The sequence below is a fragment of the Perna viridis genome, chromosome 8, assembly GCF_037379345.1.
Source record: "Perna viridis isolate PV_CMFRI_1.1 ecotype Kerala chromosome 8, ASM3737934v1, whole genome shotgun sequence".
Classification (NCBI taxonomy): domain Eukaryota; kingdom Metazoa; phylum Mollusca; class Bivalvia; order Mytilida; family Mytilidae; genus Perna; species Perna viridis.
This window is the reverse complement of record NC_142452.1, coordinates 29,646,886-29,670,552: the sequence shown is the minus strand read 5'-3', so window position 1 is coordinate 29,670,552 and position 23,667 is coordinate 29,646,886. Positions and strand designations below refer to the sequence as shown.

Sequence of the window (23,667 nt, the reverse complement as noted above, 5' to 3'; positions counted from 1 at the left end):
GGACAAAAATTAGATAGGAAAAAACTTGTCAGGCTGCTCAATAACAAAATACTTATACCCTTAATAAGCTCTGATTTTTTTTTTCAAGTTTTCATGTCTTTAGACATTGGTATACTTAGCCCCTAAATGTGTTTAATTTTGAATGTTCTTAACTTACAATAGTCCTATTTTAAACATAATTTATTAGCATTATGGTAACATTGCTTTTGGTCAACCTACAAAATTCATCAAAATTTGCAGTCCTTTTCACAAAAATTGTATATGTAAACTTAGTGTCCAGTTCTAATGCCATAATAGATCAAAGTATTGTGATATCATAACTGACAACTTTTATTTACACTTATGATTTTTGTGAAATCGACCATAGGTTCTGAGTCTTTAATAGTTCTACCCTCTTGTAGAAAATGCAGGAAAAAAACTTCAGTAAACTTTAGAATTAAAATGATAGTGTAATATGATCAAGAACATATTGTGCCCTTCACATCAGCAAAATCTACCGGTAATAACAGGTCTGCATAGAGTTTCTCCCACAAAGTTCATTTACAGATAGAGCATGAACCATTTTGGTCCTACGCTATTATTAAAGGCAAAAAATAAATACATCAAAACTGAGTTCCCTGCTTTTTTATTCATAAATATAAACTCAAGAAATGTATAAACCACAAAAATAGTAACATAATTGTGAAGTGTTACATAATATTCATACCAAAATAGTTTTGCGATTGAAAGATAAGGGAAGACGATGCTCCATCTAAGAGTCATGCAAAAGCAGAAAATGATTCATGTATATCTTTTCTACAAGGATACTTTGCTTTTAAACCCATAAGAAGGTCTTAAAGACTTTGTATTTTAAAGGGTCACTTCATAGTTAGAATCTACTTTAAAAATTTACTGGCAAATTCACCCCCCCCCCCAAAAAAAAGGTGTATTCAACCTTTTTATTATACTTAAACCAGTCAAAAAATATCACATTATGTACAGGATGCCTAGAGAAAGGAATACTGAAAAGGCAATTTAAACTGTTTATCAAATACATCTAGGCTTCGTGATGAAGTGATGAATCACACTCTGCATGATTTTTAGATGAGCAGTACTTAAATTTACAAAATGACCAGGTGATAAAGGTCAGGATATGTAGTATTTTTCTATAAGTATGATCAATCCTACTAACTGTTCTATAGAAACAATGAATCTTTAAAAATAGTGCAAACATAGTATCTAAGTTCACAAGCAATATCTAGACATGCTGAAAATAATTTCCAGCTATGAAGTTAATTTGAAGACATTTGTCCTGTAAAGTCATGGACAATTAGTTTTCATTTGTTGGGAACAAATTACATCAAAATCTTGGCAACCTAAAATGTTGACACATTGAATACATATAACTATTTCATAAACAAGTTTTGATTCCATTGACATTGACAAAGTGGGGAAAAGTAAGGAAAGAAAAAGAAAACAAAGAACAAGAAAAGAGACAAATGACAAGTTTTTGACATAAGGACCTGAAAATGATTACAACTGTATTGGGTAATTAATACATGATTCTAACAACAAAAGGCCCCTTTTGGTATGACTTGTTAACAATAACAACTAGGGCACATGTCATATCACAATCTATCATCTAATATTCCATTCATACATGTACAAGACTCAAATGTATTTTGACTTAAACTTCATCACATGCACAACTTCTTTCTCCCACTCACTATAAATAAGAAAGAAACCCCACACACATGCATTTCCTAAAAGATTAAATGCTAATGTTTTTAATCCCAGATCATTTTTGTAAAAAGAATTCTAAGGATCAAATAAAGAAAAGTGTATCTCAAAATATCACTTCAGTACAAAACGTTCCATTATATTAATACTTTCAGTATTGAATTTTACTTGACTGCACGTTCCTAATGCTGGACTAAATATTAGCACGAGCGTTTTCCTGGCCAGACTAATTTTTTGACGGGTAATAAAATTTGCCATTGATTAGCAATTTGAAATTTTAGGGGCTTACTAAAAATTGTCGATTTATATCAGAAAACCAACAGGAAAGTCAAACTTTTATGGAATTTCAATATTTCATAAAACTAGCACAAGTTTTCCCCAAGTTGTCGCAAAGCCTATAACACAAGAGAAATAAAAAATCCCATCTAACACATCAAGCCCATGATTCTCATTAAAGAAGGGGACTAAAAGCATTTAAAAGAACCAAAGACTTGAATGGGACTTACAGGTCAATTTCAAGAACACAAATTTCATAAGACAGCACTACTAAAAACAGAAGTAAGTAACCATGGTACACCAACAAGCCAATCAATACATTCACATGAACACTCAAATCATTTGTTCATTTTCTGATGTTAGGGAAAATTGTTCGTTTGCAGTTCGATTCTTAAGATCTGCTTACATCAAAGCCTTATGAATTTTTTTTTTCAAATAGTTGACTAAGTGGACAAAGTTTCGAAAAATCTTACCCCTCACACTTAACAATAATGAATAATTAACAATGACTAATTTTTTTGGAGAATCTATGAATCTGCTGAGTTCATGAACACTCTTTTTTAAATAAGTGAAATATAAGTGAAGACTATTTTGAATTATGATGAAAGTCCAAAATAGCATATGATTGTTTGGTATAATTCTATGATGAAAAATGTTTGAAAAAAATAAATAAATGAGTTATGGTCCCAAAAATAAGTCTGACCTTATCCTATTTTGTGTGCAAACAATCCCTATCAGGTGTTCAAATATTACAAGGGTTATGTCATCACAGAAAATCTAGAAAACACATGGACCTGAACCATTTTATAAGCTTTGCTTTTGATGCAAGAACGACATCTAGCAATACATGTGACACATTATTTTAACCCACACAGCCCATTTACTAGGAGGTAGATGGATTTGCCGATCGTATACGTCCAGATCCAGAAGATTTTGTAGTCATAAGTCTCTCTACCATTGTCTTGGCGTAGCGTAACCGACTAGACAGTTCTTTAGCACAACCATATTTCTCAATTAGTGAGATTTTGAATGTATGGAAGTCTCTCTTTTCATCAATGTAAGTCACTGCCTGCATTACTGGACACAATATTATCTTGGTATGATCTTGGAAAAAATTTATCTGCAAAAAAATAAAAATAAATAAAAATAAATAAATAAATAAAAAATGCAAACAAAAACTATGAATGATGTAGCAAAAAAATTCAGTGGGATACTGCGTTCTTCAAATTCTGTTATATGAAAATACTGTCTATTCAAATTTACAGAGAATCTCAGTGCATACAAACTATATAAATGTATAATAGTCAACCTTAATATGAGTTCAGAATTTGTACTTATAAGGTGCACATTATGACATACCAATGAAAGGAAGGTTCCTATATTATTCAATAACTTTGAGTATAATATTAATACAGTTGAGCCTGTCAGTTTGAACTTTTTTTGACTGATTTACTTGATGTATACAAGCTCAGAGAGCATTCAAACTGAACAGAGTCACTGAGGAAGATGCCTGGTTTGGACAGGATGAACAGGGATACATCAATAGATGTTGGCCAAAGAAGACAGGTTTCACATTCACAGGTGCTAATTGCTACTCAAACTAACCTGTAATGTCCCATTACTGAGATGTAAGACTATTGCACTACGTGTTCTGAACCAGGTCCTCAGGAAGGGTAATCTGGTCATATCATCTCCCTCTCTAGGTACCATGTTGGCTCCAGCCTGCAAAATTATAATCAATTTCAGTATGTCTTATTTACTGAAACTGTAGACATATGAAAATATATTGATATGTACATAAAATCAAATTTTTGTACAATAAAAAATAACTTTTTGGCTTAAAAATATTTCCATTTTTGTGGTGATCCTCTATGAAACATGGTTTTCACAATGTCACTTATCCAGTTATACATGTATATAATGCAAGGAAAACAGCAGACTTAGAGACTCATTGAAAATTTGTCATTACTAGTGGATCATCTAATACACCACGAAGATTAAAACTAAAGTGTAAGCCTCTGTAATAAGGCAGTGGGTGAAACCTAGATATGAAATAAAATTGCACTTTGACAATGTAGTTGACTATATGACATTTTGGCATAGTGAGTGAAAAACACTGAAATTCAAACATTTCAGGGGCAGATAACTCAGGCAAAACTATTCAAGAAAATGAAAAATTCGCTTATATCACCAGTGACAAAGAGTAAAAACAGTGGTCCTTTCAAATACCAAAGACTTTCTTGACTGAAAGTATATTGTTAGAGAAGTTGATTTATGACCAGCATGATTCATATTTTTCACAAGTTACCAGATTCTTACATACATTTGAACATAAAATTACTAATCAGTGATTAAGAACAAAATTTCACTCAACTGAGAACACCTACCTTCAATAAATGTTCATTCATGTAGTTTCTGAAGTATTTGAGCAATGTAACCTTCTTGGTAAGATTTTCAGGAAAGACTTTGAGGGTGTGATAATGTTCAGTTCCATCTCTTTCAATATACTGTACATTCCTGTAATGCAAGTAGTTGGTTTTACAAAAAGTTAATGAAATGTCCTGCTTAGAAACTGCTAAACATTTCAATTCTTGTGAACCTAACAATTGACCATAATTAAGCCTTATACACTATCATTTCCCTTTCAGAAATGTTTCTTATTTTTGAATAGGTTACATGAAATAAATCACTTTACACATGTCTAAACCAGATTATTGAGTATAACCTGTTCAAAAATGAGAAAATTCTTCATTATTCAATTTCTAATGGGTGGCAGTCCAAATGTTAATTATTGACTCGTAATCAAAACAATATTTTGTTAGGGATTATTTAAATTATGTAGTGCTAACCAATCAATGTTAATGTCATAGTACAGAAGCAGGTTATACAAAACAACCTGGTTTGCTCAAAGAGAACCAACCAATCAGAAAGTTTGTTACAAATCAAATTATGGGGTTATACCCATATTAATGGGTAAATAAAACCAAGGAATAGCAAAAATTATGATTCTTGGAACATGGAAACATGCAGGATAATAGACTTTTTTAAAGACTAAAAAAGAAGCCAAATTAATAGACAAGCAGTGTATTCAGACCTATAAGATCTTCCACATAGAACTTCAGAAGAACGAAAGTCTTGTTTTTCTCATCATTATACACTGAAAGATGTACACTATGGGGAAAAAAAGACATCACACAGACTTTGACTAATAAAGATCTTGTCTAAGCACTATGAAACTTAAAAAAAATTTTTAGCCAGAAAATTATTCTAAATTTCCATAGTAACTCCAATAAGTCTTAGAAATTTATGACATCACTTTTACGAATTTTCTTAGTATCAATTAATTTTCCAGATTTTGTTGCACCAGTTGGATGTAGGATTTCAAACTAGGGTATAGAGAATAAGTACATGAAATAATCTGATACATGTCTAGAAAATCACTTACTCTCCATTAGCCAGAAGAATAAGTCTTGTGGAGTCATTAAACAATACACCAACACTGTTATCACACAGTTGATATCCCAAACCATACTTGTCAGAGTAGTCAACCCACTTACTGACCCAGTAAATAGGTATCAGTGCTGGATCTTCTGCATCCTCTGAAATAAAAAAGAAAAAATCTTATAGTTCTTCATTTTCTTTGTATTTTAGTTTCAGTTACTTGTATCATAAGTCCCTTTCATGATTTACCTAGGTTTCAGAATTGAAACCATTGCTAAGTATCTTGAAAAAAAGGCTCTTCAATCAACAATTAAATTTACTTGACATCACGTTTAAAGTACTTAAAAAAAATGCAGATAGCTATAAAGAACTATACCTTTTTCACAAATTCTCAAATGAACTTTTTACCTACCCTCCATTATCACAACCCTCTCTGATGGTTTTGAAGCCAAGACACCAGACAGCTGTGCAAAAAGATCTCCAAGATAATAGTCTGCTGGCTCATCACCTTACATAGAAATGTGAAAAATAAGTTTTTAAACACATTTATACTTTCAATCTTCAGAAGATAATATACAGTCAAACCTCGGTAGCTCGAACTCCAAGGGACCATTGAAATGTGTTCGAGAAATTGAAGTTCGTATATTTCCGGATTTCTTTCATTGCTGGTCCGAGTTCGACTTTGTCGTTAGAAATTGCTTACTTCCTTGGAAGTTGTGTTAGTTCGTGGATCTTTTTCATTCGCTGTCGGAAGATTGTGTTGATTTGTGGACATTAAAAATGCTGTGTTTTCTTTTAAAAACGTCCAGAGGGTTCATTGGTCAATAATTTGTTTTCGTCCGATTTTAAGTCATGGTTTCATCATACTGACTTCGGAACATTCTCGAACCAATCAGTTTTATCAAAACTACCTAATTAGTGATGACTTAAATATTACCTGTAATTAACTGAAATGACACTGATTAATGATAGGGTTTGAGTTTTTCACACCTTTTATTACCCAAGCTGACAAAATGGCTGACGAGTTCGAGTTAGTGAGGTTTATTCTCCGAGATTTATTACCGAACGGACCGACTAGTCGGTTCAAGTTTTCGAGAAATCCAAGGTCATTTATATTTATTATATAGGGGAAAATTTTGGTACTTTGAATTGTGTTCGAGAAATCCCGGGTGTTCGAGCCATCTGAGTTTGAGCAAGTGAAGTTCGACTGTAGCATTTTCAAAAGGATAAAAGAAAGATTAACACTGCAACTGCATGGTTTCATATTTGACTAATTGGCACACTGTACTACATATACTTTTGTGAATACTGATCAGAATGGTTTGTTTCATCTTATAAGGTAATAAGTTATACATAATTGTCAAATGTTTCACTGAAATTAAGTTAATAAGTGTTTTCAGGCAACATTATCAGTATTTTTAATTCAATTAACAAAGCAATGTCAAACTAATTACCAAATGCTAGAATAAAACCAGTATAAAAGGACTAATCTGTTCATCAAGATACTGGTTGTATTTATGACTTAACCTTTCAAAGTGGAGTAGGTCTATATAAATTGGAAAACCCTAAAGTAGGTACTTGCACAGGAACCTTCAATAACTCAAGTTCAAATTAATGACATCCCAAGGAATAAATTGATATTTCACAGTGCAGCTCTACAACTTACTGGGTTTTCTTTGGCCTTCATCTTCACCACCTTCTGCCATCTGTTTGTCATACATTTTTACTGCCTCTGGTAATGCTGTTTGGGGTCGACCATTGCCATCTGGGAAGAAAAACAGAATGAATGCAAATTAAAAAAATTCAAAATTCTTTTTTTCCTTTTGAAAAACCATACATAAAATTGTATATGAACTGCTTTGTTTATGTCTACATTAATATTTGTGTATTTACAATAAAAGTTACCGATGTTAATATTAACTCTTTTCATTATTTGTTCCCCTGATATATTTGTCTGCTAACTGCTATCATTGTATCACAATGAAAGTGATATCACAGATAATGATATAACATTAGTTTTGAAAGTCTTGACACAAAGTATCAACAGCATCATATTTTGACCTAATTAGTGTGATTTAAAATGGAGATACTATGTAATTTCTGTCAAAACTTCATAACTTATGTTAATATATATATATCTAGTTACCGGTAAACAAATATGTGCCAGTTTTCTCTCTCTTTAACTGTCACTCGGAAAATTCTATTTTTCTAAAGAATTTGAGAACTGTCAAAAGAACTATTTCTTCATAAGGCATTGCATTAGGCCAAACAAAAAATATATGTGTGTTTCATGTTTCAAGTCTGAAAAAAATAAGGTTGGTAGGTAGGCTTTTCTTTCTTTTTTTTTAAATAAAAAAGTAGCCACTATATGTCTAAATACAAAAAATACCAGTTTTATACATTGTAAATATCGATATGCTGTACATGTGTTTAAAGAATACTTGCTCATCAGCAGCATTTAAATCAAATATGTAGGAAGATCAAATCAAAATAATGATTGAATACAAGAAGTACTCAATATCTTTAAATTTGGAAAACCTCAAGATTTCATAAATAGGGAAGATGAAATATGATATAATTCGTGATGTAGGTGATACATAGTGTAAACCAGCAGTTTTCATCTATAACCATGATTTCTTTTCTCTTATCCATGTGGTTACATTTAAGGAATTTTAATGCCAATAGATATGTAACTTGTAGATTGGATGGGGCCTGCAAAATGTACCCCGCCATGTTGGGTGATATTATAGAGGGTGCTCTGGCTTCCAAAATTCTACCTACCCCAGAAGATTTGCCAGCTGCTTACTTTCAAAAATGTGTGACAAAAAAATTTATTGTATTTTTTAAGATATGGCACTTAGTCCACTGATGAGTTATCTTTGTCAATTCAACAAAATAATCCCTTCATTCATGTCATACATGTACCCAAGATTCACTCTTGATGCATGTATAAAGCAGGTTTTAAGTTCTAGTCTTAGTCAGAATCTAAAGCCATTAGTCACTTTTTACATGCAAAATAATAAAGTACTACTCCAGAAACAGGTGGTATATTTCTTCTATCAACGACTTTATATTACTATGCACATATAAACATGTTGACCCTTATCCTTCGTGGTCTAATTAAATTTATCTAAAAGTATGATTTGATTTTTTATCTATAAATTTTCAACGAACTGGATTCTTTAAAAGTGATAAAATTTCTATGAAACTACTATGGACCATTAATTATGTTCCTTTTAAATTATCATTTGTACCCCTACTAGATTTTAGAATAATTATTACTTAATGCCGTCAGTATTTCTTTAATTACATTTTGGGAATACCTATTCTATTTGTTTACTGATTTTCCCGCCAAAAAAGTGTAAACAAATGTCATCCATTTTCTTTTATCAATTCTTGCGTTTCGAAGTGTTTTAGACACTTCCTGATGGGATTATTGTTAATTGGATTTTATTTATTCTGTTATAAGGTAAATCTGATTCTGATTGTATCATATGGTTTAAAAGGGCTGTGAAGCCTGTATATAGCCACATGAACATGGTCATGATTGTGTTTACCTTTGACCAGATTATGAGTTATGATTGACTCAATAATATGTTAACATCTGATTGACATCTCCCATGATGATATTGTGAGTCACGATCACCTGGTCTAATTACATTTGATTGGTTTCGGTCGTAAATTGGTTATGGTCATTCAACTCTGACCAGGAGTCAACACAATTTTTTAATTAGAGAGAATATCCGTTGCTGTCAAACTTTGTCGGTTTTATTTTTAATATACAAAACCTAGGCCTGGAGAAAAATCGCCAACAGGTTATTTTTGTCACCAGATCTAATAAAAATCGCAAATTGCGACATTGGCGTAACTCTTCTCCATATCCATTTCAATGTCAACGGAGTAAGGTAGTACAATACAGTTAGGTCATTTCTGAAAATTTTGTCTCATTTAGTTGAAATAAAGCTATTTTGAAGCAGCCCGCACAGAAATTTCTAGTGTTTTGTCATAAAAAAGTGCATATTTTTTAAATCCTTGGTGTGTGGAGTTTCAAGTCATTTATAAGTAATTTAGTGATTATTCTTATAAAATCCAGTAGCCATGGTAACATACTGAAAAAAATATTACTGAGTTTTAGTACAAATCAGGGGTGCCTTTCCAAAACTAACAGCCAAATACTACGTTTTATAAAATATCAGGCACTTAGACACTACCACAGGATGAAAGCATGCATGGAGTAGGTGGATAAAAGGTAAAAATAATAAGACCCTTTTTGATTCATTCTCTCACAAAATTTAGTCCAAAAATTTCATGCGAAATAAGGTATTTTGAAAATCAGCCATCTGATGCTGAGGAGAGAACCTAATACGGCAGGGACTGAAATGTTCCTGATACCATTCTTCATTTAAATTACACCTGTTTACCATAATATATATTACATCTGTCTATGTATAAATGCTTATCTACATTTAAACAATATATCCACCAAATTTCAACTTCTAATTTTAAGTTTTACAAAATTTGACGGAGGTAACTTGGTGTGTGAAACAGTGCGCCTTGATGTAACTGTATAGTGCACCCTAATCGTAGGGAACATAATATAACGACTTGATTATTTGGGTAAATATTGGCAAAGCCCAACGTGATCCATGTTTGAAAATGCCAGAACGAGATCCGACTAACTCTGGAATTTCAGATTTTTGCCGAAAAAATGCTCGGGTCGGCAAATCGCCTTAAAAAAAATAGGGTCAATCAGGAAACCGGGAACACACTTATTTTTTTATTTGGCCTTATAATATAAAACAAAAAAGTTTTAACATACCATACATTAATGAATAGGAGGGTTTTATATAACCCTCCAGTATGCAATGTATATTAAGAAGCCTCAATATATTTTTTTAATAATAACCTCCTCTGTTTAATTCTAGAAGCGGCTTCCTTGACTGTAACTCTGACTTGGCCAATGTGTCAAATCTTGGAGCCATTGTCAAACAGCTGGTTGGTAACCTTGGTGGTAAATAACCTGAAAAATAATGACAAAAATAGTGAAAAAAAAAAAGAACCTTGTAGGAATGATTTACACACTCTTGTGTCAAAGTCCCAGAGTTTTAAATACTTGAAGTCTCGATGTTGTAACAGTAGTCTGAATACTTCATAAAAGGAGCAAGAAAAATCTGCTTGTGCAAAAATGAGACAGCCACCAAATATATTTTGCATTTATTAGTGCAGACCTGTTGATTAAAACCATAATAACCATGTAAAATTTGTTTACACAACCCAGTTCTGATACTTTGAAAGTACTATTGTTCATGGGCTATACATTTTCGTGGTTAGGCTAAACACTAAATTTGGTTCCCAACAAAAATGAGATTTCCATTAATGTGTATACTGAAAACCTCAGAACCACAAGTTCAAGAATCCACAAACTTGTGTTTCTTTTCAAGTACTTTCACAGTAATCATTACAACAATATGAGACATCAATACTTACATTAGAATTAACTCTTATAAAATTTTAAGAGATCAAACACAAAACTTTTGTTCTTACCACATTGCAAAAATTCGTCATCAAGTATTTGGTCCATATTTGGTCTGTCTGTTGGGTCGGCCCTGAGAAGTTTACTGATCAGTACAGCTGCAGGTTTACTAACTCTTGATGGTATATGATACTCATTCTTTTTTATTCTCATGTATGTGTCTTTCAGACATGTGGTCTCAAATGGAGGTTTACCAACTAACAATGTGTATCTGAAGAAATTAATGGAGTCTATTATATTTCTAAGTGAATGAGTATTATAAAAATTTTTTAGAAGATGTTCTGAAAACACTAGTAGTTCTGTGAATATGTGTTTTAACATACAACGTATATTTAAATATAACCATTTTCACCATATTAAGACTATTATACAAATCAGTAAATTTTGAAACACATTTGTATTAGAAAAAATCTAAAGGATTTTGTCTATTTTGTCCCCAATCATTACAAATGGTAAATTTCCCATTAACCCTTGTCTTGCTGCACATTTCTGAACGAAAGTCTAGATTTCGATATTTTGCAAACTTATGCAAATTAGTTGCACAATGGTACTGATGCTGATAATACATATAAATTAAAGATGGGTGATCACGGGTGGGGTGGATGTGGTGAGGAAGTGCTGGGAGGGTGGTTGCATCAACGCGTGAAAATGGGTCCGTCACTTGAAAATGGTCATTTTTGTCCATTTCTGGTCATTATTTGCTACCTGTGGGGTTCATGGGGAACAAATTAGGAACCAAAGCACATTCATCCTACAGCCTGAAGACCGTGAAGGCTACTAAAGCCAAATAAAAACAGTCACAAGTGGGAGTTGGGAGCCCCCTGAAGGGTCATTCGTGTGAAAATGAGGATTTTTTTTCCAATTTTTGGCCCCTGTTTGTCCACAAACCGGAAGTAGTCAATACAAGGGGTTTTCATCGTAATGGTGGTGACAGAAATCATTCTTATTTAGTTTCCAGGCAAAATAGAGTACTATAGATTAATTCTGCTCTGGTGAGGGTCCGAGAAATGAACCCTACCCCCCACAAAAAAATCAATTTTGTTTACAGCGGAAACTCCTAACCTCTTCTTTTAGCTTTCAAGTCATTATTTATTAACAAACTCTATATCAGATAGCCTAATTTTAAAGCACAGTCACGCTGCTTGCAGATTGGTACAGATTGTGCTTTCCTAAACTCAGATTTACACTGCCAGAACCGATAAAGCGGAACATGGTGCAATCCCGAACAAGTCCGGGCGTAGCATGACAAGGGTTAAAAAGTTTTGACTAATAGAAATTGAAAATACATACATACATCTCTAAGCTTTTATTCTAGATAGAGTATATGACATTTCAGAACCTCTTATTCTAAAGCAACTTACATTATACAGCCCATTGACCAAACATCTACTTCAAAGCTGTGACCTCTTTTACCTAAAACTTCTGGAGCAATATAGTTGGGTGTTCCACAAAGTGTTCTGAAAATGGACAAACACCCATTGACAAATGTACAGAGAACACTAGCTTTAAACTTGACATAAAAAGGGCAACAGTAAGAAATGATACAGTGGTCAGCAGGGGTAAAGTAACACACAGTTGTTTACAAGTTTAATCTAAATCAAGTCATCATTAGACAAAAACTGTAACAAGGATACACTTTTAAAGCAAATAAACATTTGTATTGTAAAATGGGGCAAGCTCACTTCAATTTCAGGGTTAGAAAACTTATCTATGTTCTTAGTTGTGGATATCTATTCAAAACAATTTGCATAATTTAGGATCAGATATGACAGAAGACATTGACAAAGATGTCCTTCACTAAAGAAACATATATACCTTTTTCTTTCTCCATCAAAATCCACCTTTGTTGCTAGTCCAAAGTCACCAATTTTTACCTCCATTTCATCATTTATAAACAAATTCCCTAATTTTAAGTCCCTGTGAATAATCTTATGATTGTGAAGATGCTGACAAGCTAAAATGACTTGTCTAACAAAGTATCTGGTCTCAGGCTCTGTAATGGCTTTTCTTCTCTTGTGTAACTCCATCATGGACTACAATTAAATGAGGGTGGAATGAAACTGAGTAATAGTGATTTAAAATCTAAAAGATATGATTTGTCTTTTCATATATTATATTTTAAATTACACTTATACAGTGAAACCTGTCTACATGGAAAGGTTTCGTTCCCACTTATGTTAAGGTGTTTCTTTGCACAGATACAAAACATATTGAAACTGATATAAATTGACTTGATAAGATGCCTTGTTTACACAGTTCAGTTAAGGCAAGTCTCAGTCTTCACCTTTAGCCACTAACCCAGGGCTAGTGAAATGATTTGTACATTACTTGTTTCGGGCTAGTTGAATCCTATACAGTCCTCTATTATTCGGGCTAGTTGTTGAGAATTTTGAAGGAAAGGACTGGTTTCACTGTAATATGTTATTTCAGGCCAAAGAAATATATGTTTGTTTCCTGCTGCCCTACAAACCCTAGTTTTTTGTGCCTACACTAAACATTTCAAGGCCATTTTTGCTCAAGCACAGTAAAAGTCTAGGATTTTTTCTCCTTTAACTCAAGAGTAAAATGTATTTTTATTTCCCTACCTACCTACCCTATTTTTTCTTACCTTACTATACTTTGTGTAGGTAGGAGGTATTCATTTACACTGTACATGTATAATTTGTTTTATATCTGACAAGTCTATATTTGATGTGGTCAAGTTATGAAAATATTTTTCATTAGTTTTTTTATCTACAGTGTATATTGTACTTGTATTTTTAACATGTTTAATTAAATACAATGTAAGAAGACTATGTACCCACTTATTATTTGATACAATATTTAAAATATTAAAGGTGCAAATCATTCAAACAAGGTCTTTTTATATACATAGTACATTTACATACTCTTCTACGGCACAGCTCAAGTAGAATGTACACATGATCAGCATCCTCGAAGAAAGAATGAAACTTTACAATGTGCTTGTGTGCCAAACTTCTGTGGATGTTGATTTCTTGTGTCATCTGCAAAACAAAAGGTTACGTGTATCCATAACATACAAAATTTACACAAGTTATATTTTAAAATCACTAACTTGTTAAATAATAAGCAATTCAATTTGACTGTTTTAATATGTGAACACAAATGAGTGGGATATGATAAGAATTATTTTATGAAACAAGGTACAAATCTGTAAAATAACAGTTTACTCAAACTTGCAGTATGAAAGAACCTTATTCATCAAAGAAAAATGTCTTTCAGACAGGGGTAAAATACAAACCTTATCTTTTTGATGTTGCTTCACAAGTAAAGACTTTGGAACGATCTTCCCTGCGAATATTTCCTTTGTTTCTGTATCTGTCAACTCATAGCACTTGGCAAATCCACCCTAAAATTATGCATTTATAATATTACCTTATTTTAAATCTCAATACCATCATGTTGAATCCAGTTGACATTCTATATAAAAATTACTTTTCCCTTAAAATAAAAAATCTGGCTATGACTCACTGAGGCCCTAAATAATTCCTTGGGGAGAGGAAAATAGCAAATGCTGCAATCTGGAAACTGAGTATACATGCACATTTAAATAATAAGGTCAATGACTGGATGGGTCTGGAATAAAATCGAAGGGTCTTTGTTGATAGTTCTTAAAATTGCACTAAAAGTTCATACATTGTATAAGTTCAAAAAATACTGGCATGTATTATAACTTATATCTAAATAAAATTGCACATTCTAGTTCCTACACACAACTCTTTTAAGGAACTACTATATTTTATTGTGGATTTTAATTACTTTTCATGTTTTAAAAATGGGTACTCTTGGCATGTACACAATGTACATGTATTAACATTCAGAAAATAAGTCATTGAAAAAATGCCATTATACATGCTATAAACTGGGTTAATTTGGTTCAAACAAGATAAATCTGTATCCATAATTGGCTTTTAAATAATGGATAGAGATTAAAAGATTAAGATCTTAAGTTGACATTTACATTTATAGTTAAAAGGGATTGTTTAATTCATAACAAGCTACTGTCCACATACATTTGTATAAAAAATAAATCACAGCAGTTTTACACTGTCTACACACTTTAACTGAATTTGGATTAAAGTCTGATATATATACGTGCTCTTCAAAGTTTTGACATTTTTTCTATCAATAAACAAACCAAATATGCAATCAACATCAAGTTTACACAAATTAAAATATAACAAAAACTTCAATGGTATAAATGTCAATTGGGCATACATAATTTTTGTAAGCTATGTATTATTTTTGTGCAGCACATGTATTGCACTTCCTGTCACAACACATCAATTAATATGGAACAGTTTTGCTATCCTAGTACAGACTTTAGTTCCGGAATTGGTTGAAAATCAAATTTAAATTGTCTGCATAAAATACATGCACGTGAGCAATTTTTGTGCATGCACCTACAGTGGGTGGTACAATGTATGACCAAAATACCCGGAATCTATTAACAGTGTCTTCACTGATCAGTGCAATAGAAATAAAGAAATCTTTACTTTCCACACAGTGTCACTGACTAATCATTATTTTTAAAATCAAGTTTTAGTTTTTAAGTTTTAACATTTCTTCCCCATTGGGTGCCTCTGATATTAATGTACAACAGTAATCAGTAAGAAAGAAGGCAAAGCCATAGTATTATATGTTCTCAGTGAGCATGTATCATTAAAGTATAAATCCAGTATAATGACATTTAAAAAAAAGGGGGGTCTAAATCAATTCTGTGTATACTAGACCAATTGATACAATTCTAAGATATAAAGAGTGTTTAATTCAGTCAATTTCAATAATAAACCGCTTAGGTATACTAATTTTTGCCAAAAACGGGTCAGAGTAAGTTCAAGACACCGCGGACAGCTAACAAAAACAAATGAAAAACGTGTTTGAACTTGCATAAATCAATAAGTATGAACATTGACAACATAAAAAATAGAAAAACAATTCAGGGAATAACGTTGTTATTATATTTATTCTTATTAATGCTCACATTAGTGCGTTAAATTTGAATTACCTTCCCGAGAAATCTCCCTTTCAAATATCGTTTGCCCGAACTTGGATCAAGAACCAAGTCGGGCACAATATCTTTCTTCATTTCATCTCTCCTGTCCCTCGACATCGCTAAATCTTATCCCTATTGCGTAGAACTAACGATGTTGTAATGTGAATTACTGTTTTACGGCCACTGCATGAAGTTTTAAAAGCTTTTTGTGATGTTTTTCCCGACGTACTCCTCTTCCATTCAAGTCTTTCGGGCCAATTTCAAATTTCTGCTTTCGGAAGGTATTCAAATCAACAAAATTTTGATTGGCTGATTACAAATTCAGGTTGTTTGATTGGTTACGATTCGTCCACCAGGTGGACATGTTGTTTCTTGTCGCTTTTCGGAAGGCACCAGATTTTTTCATAAATAACGTTTCTTAAAATAGATGCGGATGTGACGAAAGGGGCAATACACATCAACAAGATGTCAATGCTAGCCGAGCCTAGAAGAAAACAGAAACTTTCTGTAGACCCTAGGGGTTCTGCGTGGAGTAAAGGTGTGCAGTTTAAACCTTTCCACCATTTGATTTAAAGATTTGACGAACGAGCTCTCTGTTTTCCCATAGATCATTCACTGCCCATCGTCTCTTCTTACGACTAAACACGTGGTTCACCTGAAAAAAAGGGGGGGGGTTGAGTGGGTACTATTTCATAGGCAACAACAATGGAACGAAATCGTTAGACTACAATATTGTTTTTAATGATAGAGGTCTGCAGAATAAGGAATTTAATTTTTGTAGATTAGGTGTATCAATTTCTTTGACGAGTTCGAGTGCTAGGTGCAAAATATTTAAAGGGAAAGACCACCTCTGCATAAAGTTAGGCTCTTATGAAAATTCATACACATGTAACCAAAAATAAACAACCTTTAATGTTAAATGCACAAGGGTATGTAAAATTTGATATTTATGTGAGTAGCTATCTCGCAAAGCCTTTCTATTTGAAGGAATTGATAATGATAGTGTTGGTCATAGTCATAGACTCATACACAGACTTTATTGATTTTTACCGATAGCTTCTTATTAACATGTGACGTCACTGAGTCTGTTCGGTATTGATACAAGTACTGCATAATAATATGAAAACAAAAAATATTACATTAATATTTCCATGATCTTGTTTTTATAATTATCAAAACATGCTGTCATTTCAAGTTTATGGTTACACAAATGATAAAAGAGAAATATTCAAACAGTTTTTTGACCTGTAACATGAATATTCTTCGGAAGTAGCCATTATATTTCCTCCAAAATACTAGTCTTCTAGCTGCCAATAAATTCTGACATTTACTTACATGTTTTGCTTCAATCTGTTCTGTGTATTTTGGTTTGCAATTAAGGGAAAGGTCTCAAATTTGCACTTTCTTTGGACATTGTAATCTACTACCTACTTACTTTCACTTTATAAAATGACTTTGTGACGTCTAAGCTCAACCTATCATTGTGGCACCCATAAGCACATGAAATTCGAATTCACTATTAATGAATTGAGATTAATTTGGAAAGAAAAGAAAACTATTTTTTCCCATTTAATTTTCATTAACATTTGACAGATAAGTTTTGATATTCATGACTTGCATAGTAACGTAGTCTTCTCCTTTAATCAACAAAAGTTTTTGAATTTTACAATGTAATGTCAGTAGTATTCACATCACAGTGAACAGAATGTTAAGAAATGAAACTACAGTGCTGCTGAGCTTTCAAGGTGTAAATGTGTGAGATTTGGCAAAGGTTTGAAAGGGTATGTAAGTCTCGTTCTAGTTTCATTTTCTTTACTGGAATTTCCAATGTAGAACATATTGAAAACTGAAGACTGATCTGTATTTTATTGTTTACTTCCGGATACTCGCAAAGCTGTATAACAATGCAAAATCTTCTACTTTACGTTTTTTCTTACCACATTTATCATGTAGAAATAGTTATTTGTCATTTTTATCTGATTTTTTACACAGAAAGATTTTTGCCCTTAACACTGAACTCAACGCTCTCTAAATGACAAATCTTAATGCTTTTGAATGGCAGACTAAGACCCATTCTCATGAAATCACAGGGTCACATGACGAGACTTACATACCCTATTGCAAAAGGCAAAAGTCAATAGATGAAAGGAAAATGTCGCCAAATCAGCTTCAAAATGTGTCAGTCTCATGGGGATAGAGAGTTGGCACTATTGAACTACATCAGAAGGTGTAAAATTTATAACCAATTAAAAATAGACAAAATTTGGGCCTTAAATGATCGAGAATTTTTCAAAAAAAGCTTTCACAGCTGCACAAATATAATTGGAATGGGAATTCTTGTTTGCAAGCTTGTAAAGGAGAATTCTTAAAAAGAAGAAGACCTGTGAACATTAGAATAGTCATTCTACAGGTGTTAATGTACTTTAACTTTGGATATTAAAGCAAAATTAGGGGACATGCAAAATCATGGGATTTCACTGTATTTAACTATAATGTATAAGGTCTTGAAAAGCATTGGTTTGATGATTTGATCAACATGATAGATTCTATTGATAAGATTAGTATGTTGTGTTTTGTAGTACAGTTTTTATCGTATCATACTATATATAAAGTAACTGTTTACTTTTGTTAAAAGCCACTGTGCTTGTTTTTTTTATTCTATCAAATAATAATCTGTACTTTGCCTTTAAAACTTGTGCTATCTCTTATTAAATGCCCTAATGGGCTTCTATATTTGTTGCATTTATCCTCATAAGTTTGTAACTATCCTATATTTTAAAACTGGAAAACAATGTGTTGTATATTGCTACTTTAGGCTAGTAGTATGTTTTTTTTCTTGTAGATGACTCCAAATTTGGACAGAAAATGCTGGAGAAATTTGGATGGTCTAAAGGGAAAGGATTAGGAGCTAAAGAAGATGGACATGTAGATCATGTCAAAGTGTCTTTGAAAAATGATAGTCTTGGTGAGTAGCTATGCCTGTTTTCATGAATTGTGTTAATGTCATTACTTGTGTTCTTTTTTTTCCCCATTTTGTAAGCAAGTTCATGGAGAAAAAAGTTCCATGCATGTTGAGGATCAATATTTGTAAACTTAAGCATTTAATTTTAGTCTTGCCAACAGAAAAAAATGAAATCCACATTGTAAATGGGAATGACAAAATCCCCTTAGGCAGTAATGTACAGTGAAATCTAGATTTCAAGGTTTTTAGCAGAACTGAACCCTGGATGTACCGAAAATGTATGTAAACCAGACATCTCCCTAACTCTCCTCATACAAGTTTCAATATAATTTGAATCTGTTTGAACCTGCTTTAACCAAATAAATACCTCCATCTAGAAGTGGTTTGGTTTAGACAGGTGTTTGCTGTACATATTGAGTTCTGATGCCAGAACCATTAACATAACTGTTCATAATTGCTTTAAAACATCCTTTGAAATTTTTTTAAAACAGGATCACAAATTCTGATATTCTTCATAGGTCACTTACCGTCATGTGTAACTTTTTTTTAAAGAAAATTCTATAAAATATAACAACAAAATACATCTTGACATAGAAAATAGGATAAATTTAAAATCTCGGAAATTTCCTTTTTATCATAGACCTGTAATTAAAGAGATTAACAACTAACTGAAATATCGCGTTATCACGTGGCATGGAACGAGATCTCGTACTTACTTAATCAACAATCACAATTTAAATCACAAGTTTTAAAGTATTGTGAATAGCGAAATCAGTTTCCTATACTATATCTTATTCATGTCCATACCACATTTTTCTTTCTATCAAAACAAGCAAAAAAAGAAGTATTGAACACAAGTTACCTACCCACTAATTTTTATGAAAATGAAAATAATTCAAAATTAAATTAATTATTTTCACATTTACCTATCACAACTTTTTTGTTTTTGCAGATAATTGACTAAAATCTTCCGTTTCCCATTTTCAAGTCTTCTGGGCGTCTGCTACAATTTTTTTTCAGATCATTTCATCAAAAGAGGAAAATGAAGTTTGATAAATGTGTGGAAAGGTCAGGGAATCTCGTTCTATGCCATGTGATAATTTTATTGATAAACTGACTAATTAACAAGTTTCTTATCGCTTTAACTATAGGTCTCTGTTTTTATAAATAGCTTGAATATCATGAATTCTACACATTTCACACAGGGCTTGGCTGTTCAGCTAGCTATGCAGACACTTGGATAGCTCACCAGGATGATTTCAATGCTTTGCTATCCAACTTAAACCAGTCCAATCCATCTGAGGAGAAAGAAAAACAAGACAAAGTCATTAGCCTGGAAAGCAAATCCAAAACGTCGAGAAGTCGTGTTCAGTAAGTTGGTAGTAATGTTTTGAATCTTGTGTTGTTGCAGATTCAATCATCATAACATGCATTCTCTATTGTGAATTTGCTTTTATGGCATATTTTGACATGTGCTTTAATTGCATAAGGCAATTTATATTTAAATGAGTGAACGTTGTTGTTCAATCAGATCTAAATGTGCAATTTATTTTTAAATATTTTAATTTGATGAGAATCCTGTCATTTGATTGGTTTGTCGACAAAAATCAACATTTTTTCAATTGTATAAACTAACTTGCTATTTAGGCTACACCCACCTTTTACGGAACTACTTTTTGTTTGTCTACATCCGAAACAATGTTTTCATTCACATTGTAACGTTGAAACGTTTTTGTGACAATAAATTATTAACTAACTTTATGTCCGCCGGGTTTATGTCAAATTCCTGCTTTAATAACTGTGTCTTCAATTTTGGAAAATAACTGAACATTTCCCAGTGATGAAATGACGGCGTCTTGCCACTGATTTTAAAATGGTGGCCAATTTGTTCACTAGAATTACTACACGGCGGGAAAATTAAAGTTGCTGTTTACTCAGTGTTAATATAAGTAATGGATATATTCAGTGTAAACGGACCCAAATTAGGTTATAGCATATAAACTAATCAGAAATTGAATACATTCATTAAATGAAAAAGAACTCGAAGGAAATTTCAAAAGTAAAAATGTATAAGCACCAATTTCTAACTGACAGTACAAGATGATTTTTGCTGTTTTTTTACTAGCTACCAGAAGTTTACACAGGGTAAAGATCTTTCACTGAAGTCTGCTAAAGACCTTGATTGCATTTTTGGTAGAAGATCAACAAAAGATGATTCCCCTGAAGAGGTAAGAAGATCCCTAGTTGATTATATCCCCCAACCACAAAGTGTAGGGCAATTAAGAAATTACATTGATTACAAGTGCTACTCCTCCTTAACCATAAAACAGATATTGATGAAACTCTTGGTTTGGTTATGTAGAGGTGTTTATGAGGAAAGATGATTTTTCTCTGATGTTTGGAAGGGAAAACAATCCAAACTAAGTTTTAGGACAAATGTGTTGATATGATTTTAGATGTCTGCTCACAATTCTGTGCACACATGTACCTGCTTACTGAGTTTGGCTCTTGTTAAACAGTAAATTCTTTGAAGCTGTTATTTGATATCCCTTTAAAATGTTCATGGAAACCATTACCAGGTACTTCATATATATGCTAATGTGCTTGTGATGAAAAATTACATTGAGGCAATTAGGTCTTGAATGAAAAAAAAAACAAAACATTTGTATATCCTGTCCTACTAAAATTACTATAAATCCTGTAGACGGCAATGGGCCAGAATGAAGTGTTTTGTGGCATGGTATGGTGTATTATTACATAGGCGCCAAAGACATTTCATACTACATGTAAGAGGCTACAATTTCACGAATAGTCTTACTTCATTAAATAGTTATAAGGATGTTAGTTGCTCACGTTCAGCCATTTTTGTAAGATTTCAGACTCCTCTGGTTTTATCCATTTCTATGCATTGTTATTTTTTGTGACCTCCACTTTTCATTTCATAATTTCATTTTAAACACCTTAAAATGTTATATGGGATATATTTATGAAATCTTGATACTTCTTTTGTCTTTTTAATAGCTTAAAACCTGCTATAAAGACAGAACCTATGAAAAATCATTTTTTTCTTATTATATCATTCTAGTTTCGAAAGATCTTAAAAGATTTCATAACCCTTTGAAATTCTTATTTTAAAGAACAGCCTTCATCCTTTAGAGCTGTAAATGGCACAAAGAAAGATATGCCTTTGACTTCCATTGTTATATTTTCTTACTGAAGTTGTAAATATTTCTTCTTTAGTTCTAATATTCCTTTTAATTGTTTTCTAACCTTTACAGGCCAGTTCTGGTGAAGAAAGCTCTGATGAAACTCAATCAAATGCTAAACAAACGGGATTTATAACTGTTAAAAGTGAACAGAGCATTCAGGATTACTTTGCTAAGAAAATGGCTGGACTAAAAAACTCTCCAAGGAAGAGTTCCAGTGAGCCAGAATTACATTCCATTTTAAAGGAACATAACAAAGAGAATTCTTTCATTCAAGAGAGTGATTTTGACAACTCAAAAAAGCGAGTCAGTTTTCATATTGGACAAAGTGACGATAGTGAGGGTGAGGATAGTAGCTCAAATAAAGTTGAGGAAAACGATGAATATGAAAATAAAAAGAACAAGAAGGCTAAAAAGAAGAAAAATAAAAAACGTAAGCATGAACAGGAGCAAGAAGAAGATGGTGAAATTAGTTCTCAAAATAACGGATTATCAACTGCAGATGAAAGAAAGGAGGACGATGAAAGTGTCCCTTCAAAAAAGAAAAAGAAATCTAAGTCTGACAAATATAATGACGAAAATGTTAGTGTGACTAATTCTGTTGAAGATGGTGACAATGATGAAGAAAAGAAGAAGAGATCTAAAAATGAAGAAACATCAGGTCAGATTTCTGCTGAAAATTCTAATGAAAAATGTGATAAAAAGAAAAAGAAGAAAAAGTCAAAAGAAGAACTAGAACAATTGTGTAAAAACAGTGACCCAGTTGGTGAGGGCCAATCGGGAGAAAACAGTAAAAGTGCTGAAAGCAAAAAGAAAACATGGAGGAAACCAGAAACAGAGGAGCAATTGGAAAATAAGGCAAATTTAATGGAAGGACTTAAAGAGTTAGGAATGAAATGTGTTGATTTACAAAATGGAAAGAGAGACAAAAAAGCTAAGAAACATAAAATAGAATCAGAGAAAATTCAAGGAAAAAGTGTAAAATCAGAAAATATTGACAATGTCACTAAAATGAAAAATGACAAAAAAATAAAAAAGCCGAAAGTGCTTCAGGATATTGAGGGTGCATTTAAAGGTTCTAGTATTAGTGATGTACCAGGGTATGCAACTCATATTGGGTATAGTGTAGATGTGACCAAAAAATTGAAGAGAAAAGAGAAAAGAATGGCAGAGAGTGAAAAGCAGAGACAAGCTAAAATTAAAAACAATAAATCATTGAACAAGTGGAAAACAGGTAAAAAAGGATGTGACAACTCTAAGTCAAAATCTAGAAGGAAGGTGTAAATATATAGGAATAAATTATTCATCATTTTTCTTTTTTTCTTCATTTTCCAATAAAGATTTTAAGATAGAAGTTAAGGAATTACAATGGAAAAGATAAACTGCGCCTAAAATGACTAGAGGCTTCAAGAGCCTGAATCCCCAAATCACTCTCTTGAAATTAAAATCATTTAGCTGTATTATTTGGTACAAAAAGTTCATCAATTAAAGAAATATCTATATTTATCATTAG

At 32.3% G+C, this 23,667-nt stretch overlaps 2 protein-coding genes and 1 non-coding gene across 3 annotated transcripts; 1 reads left to right on the top strand and 2 right to left on the bottom strand.

Annotated features, from left to right (window-relative positions):
- Nucleotides 1-608: 608 nt before the first annotated feature.
- LOC148610158 (serine/threonine-protein kinase PLK1-like) lies at nt 609-16,413 on the bottom strand. Its single transcript, XM_088542264.1, has 13 exons — nt 15,999-16,413; nt 14,232-14,339; nt 13,858-13,974; nt 12,785-13,002; nt 12,331-12,426; nt 10,981-11,180; nt 10,343-10,456; nt 7,103-7,201; nt 5,849-5,944; nt 5,441-5,594; nt 4,383-4,512; nt 3,601-3,717; nt 609-3,115 (listed from the first exon to the last, which is right to left on the bottom strand). Exons 1-13 carry the CDS (start codon nt 16,101-16,103, stop codon nt 2,879-2,881), a joined length of 1,791 nt encoding a protein of 596 aa, XP_088398390.1. The 5' UTR covers nt 16,104-16,413; the 3' UTR covers nt 609-2,878.
- On the bottom strand, nt 5,078-5,153 carry LOC148610159 (small nucleolar RNA Z159/U59). The gene has a single exon (XR_015914850.1). It is a non-coding gene; the product is annotated as a small nucleolar RNA Z159/U59 (small nucleolar RNA).
- Nucleotides 16,410-23,465, top strand: LOC148610157 (uncharacterized). The gene is made up of 5 exons (XM_088542265.1): nt 16,410-16,524; nt 18,829-18,951; nt 20,154-20,319; nt 21,074-21,176; nt 22,227-23,465. Exons 1-5 carry the CDS (start codon nt 16,452-16,454, stop codon nt 23,436-23,438), a joined length of 1,677 nt encoding a protein of 558 aa, XP_088398391.1. The 5' UTR covers nt 16,410-16,451; the 3' UTR covers nt 23,439-23,465.
- The last annotated feature ends 202 nt before the right edge of the window (nt 23,466-23,667 follow it).

Excerpts from the sequence above, each read along its gene's own strand:
- LOC148610157 (XM_088542265.1), top strand. The coding sequence starts at position 16,452 with ATGTCAATGCTAGCCGAGCCTAGAAGAAAACAGAAACTTTCTGTAGAC. Across the intron at positions 20,320-21,073 it reads ACGTCGAGAAGTCGTGTTCA|CTACCAGAAGTTTACACAGG; the intron begins GTAAGTTGGTAG and ends TTTTTTTACTAG. Across the intron at positions 21,177-22,226 it reads AAGATGATTCCCCTGAAGAG|GCCAGTTCTGGTGAAGAAAG; the intron begins GTAAGAAGATCC and ends TAACCTTTACAG.
- LOC148610158 (XM_088542264.1), bottom strand. The coding sequence starts at position 16,103 with ATGTCGAGGGACAGGAGAGATGAAATGAAGAAAGATATTGTGCCCGAC. Across the intron at positions 13,975-14,231 it reads AGCAACATCAAAAAGATAAG|ATGACACAAGAAATCAACAT; the intron begins GTTTGTATTTTA and ends TTTGTTTTGCAG. Across the intron at positions 4,513-5,440 it reads ATTCTTCTGGCTAATGGAGA|GAATGTACAGTATATTGAAA; the intron begins GTAAGTGATTTT and ends CTTGCATTACAG.